Source organism: Anarrhichthys ocellatus, unplaced genomic scaffold, assembly GCF_004355925.1.
Source record: "Anarrhichthys ocellatus isolate YVR2014 unplaced genomic scaffold, GSC_Weel_1.0 scaffold170, whole genome shotgun sequence".
Taxonomy (NCBI): Eukaryota; Metazoa; Chordata; class Actinopteri; order Perciformes; family Anarhichadidae; genus Anarrhichthys; species Anarrhichthys ocellatus.
In genome coordinates this window covers 182,677-198,547 of record NW_022280200.1, presented here as the reverse complement: position 1 = coordinate 198,547, position 15,871 = coordinate 182,677, and the positions used below count along the sequence as shown (strand labels likewise).

Below are 15,871 nucleotides of genomic sequence, written 5' to 3'. Positions count from 1 at the left end.
AAACTGCTGAATTGCTTTTGTGTCTTCTGTTGTTTTCACGGTCAGTCACCTGTGAAGCTGTTTGAACTGCACCGACCAGTATGAAAGGTGCTATACAACAAAGGGTTGAATGATGGATGTTAGTATTGTGACTGTCAGCAGACATTAACATCTGCTTAAAGCACTGCTGTGTCTAAGTGAAGCTTCACACAGACTCTTGTTAAATCTCTTCCTCGCAAATACCAAAAGAATATCTTCTGGTGTCATAGGAGTCTGGAGGAATAAGCATCCATTTTCTATCTTCAGAGGCCATTAACTGTTTTTATTTCCACATCTTCCAGTCATGTAGCTTCAGCTGTGCATGGGCTTAGAATTGATTTTAGAATACAGACGTTCACAGTAATAAACTGCTATGGACTCTATGGAAGAGCCAACATGTCCTCGTGTGTCTTTGTTGAATACAACATACATTTCATCCATGACGGCTCGGCTGGTGTTGGAAGATGCTGAATACGATTGAAGTCTAATTCTGGCTCTCATACAAACAGTCTGTCTCTCACCGCCCATGACTAAAACCATTAGGACCCCTGGGCTATAACGGGGGTTTGCTGTGCTACTTTCATAGTCTGCATGCAGAAACGAGAGGCTGCAAGAGAGTGTGTGTGTGTGTGTGTTTGTGTGTGTGTGTGTGTGTGTGTAGTAAAATGATTCGTCACACTCACAGCACACTTGGCTGAACAAAGAAGTCCACTCTCTAGGTAACATTACAAAGCCCGGATGTTGCAACGACACGATTGGTGGAAAGCACACGCTCTGTCATGTGATTGGTGCATAGCCCGGGGGCTCAGTTATCATGAGTCAGCCCCTTTTTCTGCATGAGACAAGGGAGGAGGGGGAGAGAGAGAGAGCAAAAGTGAGAGAGAGAGAAAGAGAGCGAGAGAAACCTGTAATGGAGGCAAAGTTTAAACATGTATGAACCGAAAACTCAGAGCAATGTGAACATGAAACTTTATTAAAAAATGGTGTGGTCTCACACCTGTTACATAAAAGATACAGAAGGGAATGCTAACTTTTTCTTCTTTCAATTATGTACTCAAAAATATCAGTATAAACTGCAAATAAATTGCCTCAAGATTCTAGACCGCTCGTGAGTTCAACCCAGATGTTACAAACAGAAGAAGATGAACGAAGGAACATGTAACGCGGGGATCCTCTTCGTTATTGAAGCTCAGCGAGAGAAGGCAAAGTGTCCTCACGAGTGTGTGTGTCGTTTCCACAGATAAACTTTAGCATTTCAGTGCGTTTCATCAGCTCGACGCAGAAGAAAGCGGCGAGCAGTGTGTCCCGAAAAATCTGCACGAGCACACGAGCTGTGAGAAGTGATGGGAGTAGAAAATGGTGACGCACACTGAAAGAGATACAAAATAACATCAGATCTCCAAAAAGATAACCAGCACTGAAATGAAAAGTAGAACTGCAGCGAGCGAGGATAGTGATTCTGAGGACGAGCCGATCCCACCGGGGGGGGGGGGAACCCGGTCGCCACAGAGTTAGAAGCGTCTGTAGTAGCGGTGCGCAGGTCCGTAGTGCATGGGCAGGTCTATCATGTCCATGTTGTGGTGATGAGGGTTGACGGGAGGGTGGAGATGGTTGTTGTTGTTATTGTTCAGGGGGGGCAGGTGTTGTAAGGGGGGCACGTAGGGGGCCGGGGGCAGCCGGGGTATCATCACCTGGTGGTACATCCCAGCCTGGGGCAGAGCCGGTGGGTAGCGGGCGCGCGGAGGCACGAACAGGGGAGCTTGCACTGCCTGCGGGTGAGGAGGAGGAGGGGGGGCCGCCGGGTTCGGGTGAGGCGGGTTTTCGTGCGGAGGACCCACACAGGGCCGCTTGGCTTCGGTGATGGGCTCCGGAGGAGGACCGACCCGCTTCCCTGAATTATCTGGAGAGAAGGAACAAAGGTGAGTCGTCGATGAAATAATAAAGCACCAGAGAAGCTGAACAGAGGGACTCTCGGTACGGACCTGCAGACTTCTTATTCAGCTCTGCCTCTCCTTCCTTCTGGATATCCTGAATGATTCGCTCGTCGTCTTGCTGTAGAAACAAAAACACACACACAAGTTCTATCAAAGTCAAATTAACTCTTGTGGTACCCAGATAATGAACTTGCAATTTTACACCTTAAAATGAAACCCAAGTCTTTAACCTAGCTATGCCTGTACCTTGTATGCATAAGTATAAATCAGCTTTAGTAGCGCTCGTTTAGCTGCAGTCAGAGAGGTCAGAACTGCTGTGGAGGGCGGGACTAAGTGATGATAAAGGTGAACTGTGTATATTTGTTTGGTCAGAACTTCCTTCACTTATTCTTGACGAGGACCACCTTAGATTAGATAATGATGAGGCAGCAGTGGACCCCTTTCTCCAGCCCTCCATTGGCCCTCTGGTTACCAGTGTTTATCCATTTTTTTTTGGCAAAGCCGTGGAGACTAGCAGTTGGCCGGCTCTGGTGCTTCTCTAGAGCCGCTGGAGCAGCTCCAGCTCATTTAACTGCTCGGGGACTAATCGTTCAGGTTGCCAGTCATACTGTGGCCTGGTCACTGTGGGCCCCCACAGAGTCAGCTGCTCGGGGTTAAAGTGCAGCGAGAGTTAGCGAACATGTTTGCGAGTGTAACCGAACAGCTGGTGTCGTAACAGTGGCTTCCCGCTACAGTTTACCAGGACAGACGAAAGAACAAAAGGCTCAAGTTCTTCAGAACAAAGCGGTTACCGTGGGGTCCGTCCAGAGGGAGCACTTGCGGCAGTGTCGGCAGGGAGCTCCAGGAGAGCGTGCGTGCTGGCAGAAGTGGTTGTAGCCCGTGATGGGCTCTCTGCAGAGGTAGCACATGAAGCTGCCGCAACGGCACGACATCCGGTTGCAGCCCTCGGACTTCACCAGACCCGTCCCGCACTTCACGCACTTCCTCACCCGAGCTGCCGTCATGCGCTCCTCACTGCACCGTGAGGACGGACAGACGGGAGAAACAAATAGACAAACAGGGCAGTGAGAGACAGGAGAAGTCAAATTCAACAAGGAGAAAAGAAATAAAGTCAAAGAGAGACATGGCAGCGCTGCAAAAAGGCTCATCTGACTCTGTGCAGATATAGTTTAATGAACTTTCTTCTTTGTGGTTGTTAATGTTGACGTGAAATGAGAAATTTTGTCTGAAAAACTAAACGCCATCGTGATTCTTTTCGTTACGTCCTGTTAAAATCATCAGGTCAGCGCTGCTCAGACCGGCTCCACTGATCTCTCTACCGGGCCACTTCCTGCCTCTTTCAGCACCAGGAAGTAAGAAGCTCTGTGTACTGCTCAAAACAGGAAGTACTGCCTGTGGACCCGCTGGGCCACAGGAAGCAGCTGGACTCTCCACTTCCTGGAGTGTTGTCCGGGAAAACTGAACTGTTTACCCAGCATCCTCTCCAAGGGAAGAGTAGAGGGGAGAGACATGAGCAGGGCCTGAGACAGAATTGCTAACGTGAGCTCATGGGTCGAAAACACCGTGGATAATTTAAAGTAATGCTGTTTAGTTTTACGATGTTTAAATGTATTCTGTGTCCTGTGTAAGCTTCATAAAATCCCATCAAAGGACACACGTCTAAGTCGGCCGAGTGGTGGAGTGTTGATAAAGGGAGTTCGTTTCCATCAGACCACTTACAAGAGCACCCTCATGCGGATCTCGTCCCTCTCCAGGACCTGCTCACACGTCTTCCCCACGTGCTGCTTCCACTGGACGTGGCACTTTCTACAACTCTCCTGAAGAAGAAGACGAGAAGGGAATCAGACAAATGTCGCGTTTAGGGATTACGTAGAGGGACAGAAAGCAAAACAGTGAATTTCATTAGAATCTCCCTGTAACATTTATTCACTTGTACGTTTTAGTTTTTTCTGATACATCATCAACTACCGAGAGATTAACCCACATTTCCACATCCACCCTCTTGTCTGACACTATTCCAGTAAGTGCTGAATAAGAGGAGCCTCCACACTCTGCTCTATATGCTGCTGGTGCTGCCACTGCAGGATTTAGACAGACACAGCTACTAGGTGTGGCTCTCCCTGCAAATGTGAGTGTGTGTATGTCTGTGCAGCAAGAGTGTGATTTGATCGCTGCTGACTGCTTGGTTGCCTAGAAACAGCAACTCCATCCTCCAACCTCCTTCGTCGTGTCCGCCCGAGACGCCCGCCCGCCCACGCCTACGCACACGCACACACCTCCCTTGCTTAACCCCTGGCTAAGTGGTGTCACCATAAATATTTGAACTGCTCATCTAATATTGAATAGCGTGGCATATGACAGCTGATGCAGCACCAGTATGATCCATTTCTCCAAGGAAACCTCCAGTCTGACCCTTAACCTGCATCGGTCATAAATGCACCCCTTCAATCCTGTGACCTCTTTGCACATCCTTCAATCCCTTCCTGCGTGTTATTTTATCATTTCAGCTACCACGGGCTTGCAGCTCTCACAATATTCACTGAGACAGCTCTCTGTGTGTGTGTGTGTGCAAGGTCAACTGAGTTGGAAAAGCCAGATTTTCGTTGGCATTTGGAGCGGTTTGGATGCAAACACTAAAAGACGTTCGTGGAAAAAGACCAGGACCTTTATAGCCAGAACGTGGCAGCTTCAAGCAGAGGAAGAGCCCTTTAACAAAACACGAGATGGATGATGAGTAGACCAACTGTGCTCACATTTTTGTGGAGCTTCTGATGTATAAAAGGGAGTGTCCAAGCAGCGACGTTCATGAAGCGCAGTCGTGAAGCATGGGAACGAGCGTGACCAGGATCAAGCATAGTGAGAAAACTCTCTCTCTGGTCTCCGATACCAGTCCAGCGTGGGTCTTTAGAGGCCGGGCAGGACGGGGTAATGTGCCGAAGGGCGCAGCACCGGACTCAAGTGTCGGGGGAAAAAAGCCAGATCACACAAAGACCGGGAAGCAGAGCGTGAGACGGGGAGGAGGACGGAAAGCAGAGCGGTGAAAGATCACCCCCTGGTGGTAACCTAGAGACCAGGAAGAGGGACGGCATGAGACAGAGCGACAGAGCGACAGAGCGAGTGAGCGAGTGTGTGTGTGTGTGTGTGTGACCTGTTTGACAAACTGTTGAAAAGCAGGAAAACACCTGAGTTCTTATAGCGCGGCTAAAAATACAGCCGGTGACATCGCAGTCAACCCTTGCACAGGGTGTGTCTCCACACACCCGGTGGCTGATTTGAATACAAGTGAGTGTGGCTGAAGTGTGACGAAGGTTGTAGACGCACACAGACACAGACACACACACACACACACACACAGACACACACACACCTTCATGATGTACAGATGGCAGCAACATGAGCAACTTGAATCTGGGAAATAGTCTGTTTAGCTGTTTTACTCGAGTCTCTGCATCCATTCATTCACTCCAGCCATCCTGTTCCAACTCCCCCCCCTCGATGCACTGCACTCCACTCTCTCGGGTCCTACCCTCCTTCCTCCCCTCCCACCCAGCAACACCTTCCTCCAGCTTCATTCATACTTTGCCTCTTCTCTGGATCTTTCTCTATTTCCCCTCCCACGGTGCGGGCTGCAGCAGCCCTTATAAGGCAGTGCAAGCAGCTTGCTTCTGATTGGGGGGGGCTGCGTCAAGGGTGCGGTGGGGTGGCTTTTACTGCAATCATCAAATCTGAGTGCAGATTTGAGAACGCAGCTACTCGCAGACACACAGAGAGACAACACACCGATTCGGCTCTTCTCATTTGCACTGCGACAGGCCTTCCATTTCACATTCCTCCACTTTCACGAAGTAATCACTCGCAGGCCGGGAGCAAGTCTGTCCAAATGTCCTCATGAAGCACATGTGGGAAACGTTAGGAGGGGAGCCAGGGGAGAGGAGACGAGAAGGGAGGAGAATCTGGGTCAAACTTGACCTGGGCCACATTTGAAACGGAGGAGGAAGTGTGTCCAACCAGTGAGGAACCAGTGTGAGGGGAGTGGAGAGTGCAGCCAGCCAATGAGGCGGCGGGGTGGGAGAAAGGCGGGTGGGCTCAACGGATGTGTGTCAGTTACATAATGAAGCCCCTCCCTGCTCGGAGACTGTACAACAAGAGTCTTCTTCAACCGTTAAAACAAATAAATATTAAAAAACAGAGATGCAGTAAAGCTAGTCGATGTAAATCTGATATTCTTGTGGGGGGCAGACTCTCCTCACAACCACAGCAGCTACAGATTCACATCCTGATTCCTACACAAACTAAAGAGGAAGCACGTTGTGTTAACTTTCTGTAGCACTTGACTTACTTAACAAAAAGCCGTTTCCTTCATAACTCAGGAGTGTCCGTGTCAGACCGCCGAGTACGATTCTGAAAACATATTCTAACAGCCGGTCCAAATCCGCAGCTGTTGCCGTCTATACACCGCAGAAGAAAAATATGCAGAACAAGGATCAGCCCAAAAGATATCTGGAGCACGTCTAACTTTCTTGTATCTTTGTGTGCGTGTGTGTGTGTGTGTGTGTAATGGGATGCAGCTGTGCTGGCACACTGCAGGGCAGCCACTATGAACCTCTGGCTCCACCTACAGGTTAAAGGAGGGAGCAGCAGGAGAGAGGATCAACCTCCGTGTCCTCCGTGTCCTCCGTGTCCTTATCCGTGTCTGTACAATTATCAGGGCTGTCCTCAAACAAAGAAACTCTTAGTCAACCAACACTCATACAAGTTTGTTGACTAAGAGATCGGTTGATTTAATCGAGTTCCTCCACAAAGAATCACACAAGAAACAAATTGACTAAAGAAATCGACTGCAGCCCTGATGAGTATATTTAAGGTTAGGCTCAGGCCCCGTTTCTCATAATCTAGGTGTTCATAGAGAAGCCACTGCAAAGAGATCGTGCTGTTTTAGGACATAGATGACTTCTGTGCTGCCAGAGGAACTAGAGGAGCTTGTGCAAAGTCAGCAGATGTGAAATAACACTTTATAGTCTGACCAGAGACAGAAGATCTCTGTGTGTGCTACCGGAGCGTTATGTAAACGCATCATTAAAACACCAACAAGCTTAAAGGGAGACACATTAAAGTGTGTTCTTGGGGAGTACTCGAGGCTACGCTAGCCGCAACTAGCATAACACAATTGAACCTCTGTCTGTCAGTGGAACAAGAATGCCTGTAATGTAAAAAGATGATATCTCTGGTTTTATGTTAATAAACACAGGAAATGGAAACCCTTTGTCCTAATATCGATACCAGTAATCCCAATATCTCACACATTTACTATGCTGGAGGTGTTGATCTCTCTCTCCCTCATTCTGGCAATGTAGCGATAGTGTGTGTTCCTGAGTCTACATATGTGTGTGTGTTGACTCAGAGTCTGTTGTGGTGTAGCAGGAGCGAGTGTGAGACACAAGAACAGAAACAAAAAGAGACAAAAGAAGCACCGAGAGAAAGAGGGGAGGGTTGTGTGGTGTGGGTGAGAATATGAGTGTGTTTGCGCATCTCTTTGCCAAATAATGGAGAAATGTCAGACTGGAATCCACGTGACAGCGTTGGCAGACACAAAGCAGCGCCGCCCCCCCCTGCATTCCTCAGACAGAGGGAGGAGGCCCGGAGATAAACACAGAGGGTGACGACCTCGCCAGATGGAACCGTTTCATCGTCGGCAGAGAGGCGCTCATCAATCTTCTTGATCTGGACGGACGTGATCTCCGTCTCGTGTCCGGGTCCAGATAATTTATGCCGAGGTGGACGCTGCACACCGAGCTTTCCGGTTTCACCGTCATGATGGACTGAATTATTCATGAGGTTGAATTCAAATCCAGGTTCAGGCTCCCTTTTGTACAGTATAATTTCATCCGGACATATAGGATGCATGTATTGTGCGTTAACCTACATATTCCTTTACAGTTACGGTCTGTAGAGGAGGAGCAGCAACACAACAGCCCGGCCTCCCCAACAACCTCAAAGTGTTTAATAAACTAAATAAATACAGAGTGGGACTGACCTTGCGGCACCGCGGGTTGGGACAGCTGAATAGAGACCTGTCTTTGTCCAACAGCGCTGGGAAATTGCAAAACGGGCACCTGAGAAGGAAAAAGAGGAAGGAGGGTTAAGGAGTGAAATGTATGAGACAGCTGTAAGAGAGACGCAAAGAAAACAGATAAACAAATCCCACTGGGAGCAGACAAACCGACATTATTTCAGGTCTTTTATGAGATCACCTTCAGGCCACCAAATAACATGCGTCCTTATGGACTAGATTTAAAGTTCAAAATACATTAAAAACAAAGTATTAATATGATTCTAATCAAAATACAACGACTGTGTGAACCAAACCTCACCACATGGAGACAGGAAGATTTATAAATTAAGCTGAACAAGCAGCTGGGATATTAATGTACAAGTGAGACTAAGTCCTAAAGGGTTAGGGCTGCAACTAACAACTATTTACATTATCGGTCAATCTGCTGATTGTTTGTTGGAAAATATAAAAAATGCCCATCACACTTCCCCAGAGCCAGTGACAAGGACGTAACAAAGAAGCAGCACATCTTCACATCCATCACTCACTGGGGGAACTTTGACCGTTTTGCTCCTAAATTGACTTTTTAATTGATTATCAAAATTGCTAATCGATTGATCCACATGTAGACAGTTCAGTTACAAGACAAACGTAATACACACACACTTACCGCACTAGTTCATCAGCACAGGTGGCGGCGACGGCCTCCTCCGCCTGCCTCTCGTAGTATTTACACAGTATGTTCTCTGGGAGGACTTTCTCCAGCTCACACACCGGGTAGGAGCACGGGCAGCCGCCCTCCATGCAGCTCAACTCCGACTGCAACACGCACAAAGTTATTAGAAATGCAGCCGTCAGCCAACGCACACACAAAGATGAGAAACACCATTCATGACAATGTAATCCAGTCTGACATTGTTATAAAGATGAACCAGCACCAGAGGATGTATTATAATCCCGTTGTATTGCATTGGATCATATATAATGTTTATTGTGTGTGTGTGTGTGTGTGTGTGTGTCCGTACATTTCCAGAGCCAAACACCGCCTCCTGAGCGTATCGGACCAGGCACTCTTGACAGAACAGGTGTCCGTCTGAACACTGCGTCATCTTCTCAAACGCAAACTCCCCGAAGCAGCAGCCGCACTCGATCAGCTGGCCGTCCTGCACACAGAGTTACACACAGAGTTACACACAGAGTTACACACAGAGTTACACACAGAGACACTTTATGAGGCGCTGAGCTTTTCAGGGATCTTCTTTTGAGAGTTAACAGATTGATTTCATTCACGGATTATCAAATACAGAAAGTTAAATCCAAGATGTTAAGAGTACAAGTCAGTATAAGTTTAGAGTAGTACTAAAATGAACCTAGAAAGCAACTAGTCTACAATATGTTCTACACATAAACAGATTTTCAGGGACTTTAAGAAAACCTCTGACTTGTTTGCCTTTGAGGGAAATACTCGAGGATCTATTTTAAAACTGCACAGTCAAGTGTAGCCGCAATGACAACAATGTAGCCATCTTAAACATACATTCAGCAGCAACCATGTGACCAACACTATCCTGAACAAGCTCACCAAAAGCCTATGAAAGTACGGCCTTTGGTCTTTATACCACAACATTGGTTTGTATTGCATCGTGATAGGACACTACTTCTTGCAAATTCAATTGACAAACTTTTTCTTTTACCCAAAATAATGATACATTACGAGCCGCTGTGAAGGTTACATCCGTTTAGCTGAGGTGTGTGTGCTTCCTACCTTCTTGTACTCGTCCTCATTGACCTGCAGAGCCAGGAGGAAGTCCTCATGCTGAGGAGGGAGGGGGGGGGGGAAGAGAAAGAGAAAGAGAGAGAGAGGTTCAGTAAACGGGCAGATGTGACAGGAAGAGCTCCTAGAAAAGAGTGTGTTACAACTGAAAGCAGCCAAGTCTCGATAAGAGGCGAGGCCTGTGATATTTAGCTCTTTGTACAAGCAGCAAGATTCATTTTATATTCCCCATCATTTAGAAATCGTTACAATATGAATCCAATATTCCCTTTGGTAATATTACTCTGATGAAAAACAATATGCCGAAAGCAAAATACCCTTAACTTAATGTTCTATAGCATATAAAAGTCTGTAGGCATGAATACTGGGTGACAGGTGTGTGTGTGTGTGTGTGTGTGTGTACCTCTGCCCATTCCTTGTCCTTCTGCTGATAGAATGAAAGCTCCTTCTGCACAGAAGCTTCCAGACTGCTGTACGTCCGGCAGTAGCGACGGTCGTTCTCCAAGAAGTACATCCTCTTCTCAAACTTCACTGATCCTGCGGGACAAAGGGAACCCAGTGAGTGAGACACCCACAGCAAAAAACATCAGGACACCAAGACAGATGTTATTGGAACCTCGGAGATTTCTGTCCTCCCATGATGCACCTGCAGACCCGTGGGCAAGCTCCGTTACTGAAGCTCTTGCGAATGAATGAAAAGCTGCCCGAGGTATTCACATGCGGTGGGCAAAAGTGGAGGAAAAAAAAAAGAGGTTTGCTCACCGTGCTCAAAATGGAAGCAGATGTAGCAGCGCTCAGCGGAGGTTCTGCTCCGTCGTCTCTTTCCTGAGGGGTCGCCTGAATCTTTCCACTTCTTCAGCGCTGAACATAAGGCCTGCGAGTCAGAGAGACACTTAAAGACGCGTTCGTAAAAGTAGAGGAAGGGTAGAATCGTGACTGCGTTCCTCTGTGCGCTACGGGACGACGGGTACCTTGCGTGTGATTGCATAGTGTCCCTTCAGAGCATTGAGGGCCCATTTGATGTCCTGACAACTGAGCATCCGGAAATCTGCCATGAGCAGATCAGCGGCCTGCATCACAGCCTCGGGTCCCACCGTGCCCAGTTTGGTATAGTCAAACAAGTCCTCGGTCACCTGAAACGACCCGCGACAGACGCATGAACACGGGGGCCAACACACTGAGATACCGGATTCATGGAGCGCTCAACAAAGCGACAAAAGAAAAAATACATTTAGTGGTGGCAAGAGACTAAAGGTCTGTTTCTGCTTTTTTGTGTGAACAAGTCAGAGAGTCTGAGGTGAGATTCTTTCCTGCTCTATGCTTTAATATATGTGTGCATGTGTGTGTGTGTGTGTGTGCTACTTTGCGTATGAAAAGAACAATGGATAAATGAATGGCTCCTCCATTCCATGTGAAACACTCGCATAGTGCAGATGTTTCTTCAGTATATTCACTCTCGTCCCCACTCCAGTATGTAGTCATAATCTACAGACACCAAGAAAAGCTCTGATGTGAAACTGATTTAAGCTTGATTGACGTAATAATGAGGAACGATCTATCCTTCCTTGTTTTTCCAATTCGTCGGTTTACAAGCACACTGTGCACGACGCGTATTATACTGGTGAGGACGTTAAATGCTCACTTACATCGACCCACATCACTACAGCCTACCTTAGAATGACTCAAGTTGGGTGCTTAAAAATCACTTGTGGTATTAACAGATGGACAGACAGACAGACAGACACACACACACCTCTGTCTCGGTGTCCCCACACTCCAGTAGGATGCTGGTGGGAGCTGCTGTGGCTGCTGCAGTACCTCCCCTTGGATACTCGGGGTTCTCCAACAGCAGGTTACAGATACTGGAAACAGCAGAGAGGGGAGCTGCGTGTGAACAAAGCTTACACCGACATACACACAGTTACAGGTGGGATGGTGCTTCAATACCCGTCCACCAACACAGAACTGTGCCCTGTTGCATATGCGGCAATGAAGTGTACACCTAAATAACTGTTCTGAGGGGGAAAAAAAAAACCAACACTAATATATACAGTATATATAAAATATTATAGTTTGATTGATCAGTCAAAATGTCTCCAATAGAAAGAAGAAGAAGTGGGAGAAGAAAGGCAGATGCTTCTTACACATTCAAGTCTTTCACATTATTCTTTTGGATCAGTTCTGCTACATAGGCTTCGTGGACATCTGGGAAGAGTTCCAACTGCAGAGGAGACACCAAGAGTCAGAACAGGCGGAACGTAGTTGGGACAGAGGAGGTGAGAGACACAGTTACACCACAATTCAAATTTAACTTGACATTAACCGACTGATGAGCTCAAGAGACAGACAGCAGACAATGCAGAGCACGGCGATGATACTCACAACACCAGTGATGAGGGCTCTGACGTGGGGCTGCTGCTCCGCTCTCCCTTGTGGTGCAGAGGGGCCGGGCCTCGCGTCCTCTATTCGGGGAATGTCCTCTGGTGCAGGAGGGACCGCGACCAGACCAGGGGCGGGATTGACTCTTTCTGGGTTTGGAGCTGGAGCCGGAAATCGCTGAGCCTCTCCGCTGTTGTGGGGGACTGAAGCTGTGGGAGCGTGAGGGACGAGAAGGTTAACGTTCATCCTGACGTGGAGGCTGCGGGCCAGTGGGACCCCGCCAGAGGTCCCGGCCTGTGGCGGAGGATTGGGAACAGCTTCCCCCGGCGCTTGGCTCCCCAGGATGATCCGGTGACCTGCCTCCGGAGGTCCGAGTCTCTCCGGGGCCGCAGCTATTAGCACTGCGGGGGGGGGCCACCTGTATCACCTGAGGATGCTGCAGGGCCTGGACCAGAGGCTGGGCCGGGGCCTGGGCCAGGAGCTGTGGTTGAATCTGAATGAGATTGCCCTGCATTAGATGGAACGACACGGGCTGCAGGAGGTTCTGGGGCCTGAACTGCAGCTGGGGTTGGGTTATGAGAGCAGAGGCTAGGATGCTCGGCTGCTGGGGAAGAACGACTAGTTTCACCTCCTTCAACGGGGCGAGGCGGGGCTGCGGGACACCAGTCCCGCCGGTCTGGAGCTGTGTCGATGTACCGGGCTGAGACGGCGTCCGTGTGCGAGACTGGGACTGTGCAGAGGAAGTGCTGGCCTGAGGATTGTCTTGTGACTGAGAACTTGTACCGGCCTCTTCTTGAGTCTGGGTAGAAGAACTGGACGCAGTCGCACAAGAAGAGTGTGTGGCACTTTTAGAGGTGCTCGCCGTCGCGACTTCTGAAGGGCCGGCTTGTGGCTGCGCGGGCCCAGATGTGCTGGGCTGAGGCTGACTGAGTACAGGTATAGGTGCTCTGGATGTGTTGGCATTTGTGGAGGTAGATGGGGTTTGGATGGAAACTGCATGGAGTTCCACTTTTATATGCGCTGACGTACCGGCCTGTTGCTGAGAGTTTGTGTGAAGTTTTGGCTGAGACAGTGTGTGCGATGACGAGCCGGGTTGTTGCTGCTGTGCATGTCCTGAAGTGCCGGACTGCTCCGGTGTCTGTGTCTGTGTCCGTATGGCTGTCACTAATGCGGAGGAGTTGGCCTTGGCATCTCTGGAGGTAGAGGGGGCAGAATCGGGGTCCGCTGTGGGAACCCCAGAGGTTGCGCTACTGTGACCCACAACTTGAATTAGGTTGTGCAAGGCCCCGCTCCATTTTGCTGCTGGGCGAATCACGTGTCTGCGTGCAGGAGTCAGCGGCTGCAGGAAAACACAGGAGACGCAAGTTGAAAGATGAATGAACAAAGTAAAATGCACTCTACAATCTATGAGCAGGGTTCATCAGTCACCTCCAATATGCTGATGTCGTCATCATCTGCATCGTCCGGGACTAACACAAGGCTGCCAGGTATCAGAGTCTCCTCGTCCAAATCATCGGAAATGGTGATGAGCTCCCACTTACGTGTACGGGAGCCTACACGGACGCAATGTCAAGTAAATATTACAAATGTGTATCATGTGTGTGGCTATTTGTGTCTGTGTGGCAACGTGCGTTAAAGAGAAGGGAAAACAACTGAACAGAACACTTATTATTCAAAACATTGTTGTTTACCATGTTGTTTAAGAACCATGGCAGGAGATTCAGAGACTACAGACTCTCATTGACTAGAATTTCAATTTTGGACTTCTTTGAAGCCGAAGCCTGAACAGATCTGTCATTTTGGAAAACATCACATTACCATGATACATTAATCTCCATGTCTGTGATGTAAAACTAAAAAGGGGCATTGATGCCATGCTTTGTGTTATACCTATTTAATCCATTTTGTTGCATGTCAAACAGCAATGTTGCATGGATATAGGAACTCCAACCCTGAAACTATGTCTAGCAGGACTGGTATATAAACACACAACCAGGAGCCAGGGTTAGGTGTAGTTTGAAATGTAAAACCAGGGAGAGTGTGACAGCCTCATGCAGAAGCTACAGTGGCCGCACAGTGCAAGAGGTCATGTCACACAAGCTGGTACTGAGACATAATGCTGTGGACATTGACCCATACAAGTGTGTCTTACCGTGGAGGTTGAAGCTTACCAGGTGAATGACATCATCATCACTGCCCCATCTGCCATTGTGACACTAAGTTTACCCTGAATCAGCCCCCCCCCACACACACACACACACACACACTGCTCAATCTATGGGCTCGTTTATCTCAACCAGGCGTGCGCAGAATCGATCACAGGCGATCGGCCCACAATGCATTCCGGTTAGATTTGTGTCCGACTTGATCCCGACTTGCTCTGACGTCATGCACACGTGGGCAACGATAACCTCACGAGAGCCAGGCGGCCGCAGAACTTTGCTCTCCGCTGACTGCATGACCCCAATGCATGATGGGAAACTTCTGGCTGTCTTCGGATCAAAGAGCTGATTGGCTCTTAGATTTGAAAACAAACAACACGTTAAGTAGAAAATCCTAATTTTCTGTGTAATTGTAATACGTAACGCTAGATTGTAATAATATTAATATATAAGGTAATTTATTAAGCATCTGTAAATACTATTTATTGAGAAAGCCTACATCCAACTTGATGTCAACATTTTTTCAGTCAGAGCACTGGAATGTGTCCATCGATTAATGATTGGTTAGGTAAAGTTAGAAAGATATTGACAGATTCGGACTTCCCGGTTCAATAAATCGTTAACGAAACGTTGCTAAAATACAAACGATACCTCCCTGTAACCGTAGTGAGGTAGACAACAAGCTACAACCTTAATTGAAGTCTTACGGACTCCTCCGAGCTGGACAATCTGCATTGGTCTCAATGAGCGGCCGGCTGCGAGACGAGTGCGCAGGGACCGTCTACAAAGTGCAATGCGGAAAATACCTACTAAAAAAATACCTACTAAATAAATGATTTTGATAATTTTTTGTGAATATTTATTAAAAATAATATTCAATAGCTTTACTGTTATAGTGTAGTGTGACCAAAATCACTTTTGACAGGTGCTGTCAAATTCTCTTTCTGGTGACGATTCCAAGTGACATTAAAGTATCAGTGATTTGGTCAAACCAGTAACCATTAGAGAACTACAAACATACAGTTAATTTAAAGCTCAATTAAAGAAATGGTGAGTTAGTACCCAACTCTGTCAGCACTAGAATGTAACTGCTTCTCTGTCCGTGTTGAACTTTCCCTCGTCTGCCGGTCGACCCTCATCTACCTGCATGCTTGTCTTTTATTGTTGTTTAGCTGTGTCTGACTGATTTATGTATTTCACATACTCTGCATGCTTTTATGTTTTGTGCCTCTGACATGGATGTTTTTTAGTGTCTAAAAACTGCAGCATAATATTCTCTTTAGTGCACGTTTCTATTTAACATACAGGTGCATCTCAATGAATTAGAATATCATCGAAAAGTTAATTTATTTCAGTAATTCAATTCAAAAAGTGAAACCCATATATTATATAGATTCATTACACACAAGGCGATATATTTCATGTGTTTATTTCTTTTCATTTTGATGATTATGGCTTACAGCTAATGAAAACCCCAAATTCAGTATCTCACAAAATTAGAATATTACATAAGACAAATTAAAAAAAAGGATTTATAATACAGAAATGTTGG

The 15,871-nt window shown here is 47.4% G+C and overlaps 1 protein-coding gene across 1 annotated transcript; it reads right to left on the bottom strand.

The window, feature by feature from the left end:
• Window positions 1–970: 970 nt before the first annotated feature.
• rnf216 (ring finger protein 216) lies at window positions 971–14,616 on the bottom strand. The gene is given in 17 exon segments (XM_031878244.1): window positions 971–1,918; window positions 2,001–2,070; window positions 2,744–2,966; window positions 3,672–3,769; window positions 7,987–8,065; window positions 8,675–8,823; window positions 9,030–9,167; window positions 9,770–9,820; window positions 10,182–10,315; window positions 10,541–10,652; window positions 10,750–10,911; window positions 11,532–11,640; window positions 11,923–11,999; window positions 12,161–12,568; window positions 12,570–13,496; window positions 13,586–13,710; window positions 14,574–14,616. Coding segments are annotated over 17 exon segments (3,294 nt in total). The 3' UTR covers window positions 971–1,529.
• Window positions 14,617–15,871: the final 1,255 nt, after the last annotated feature.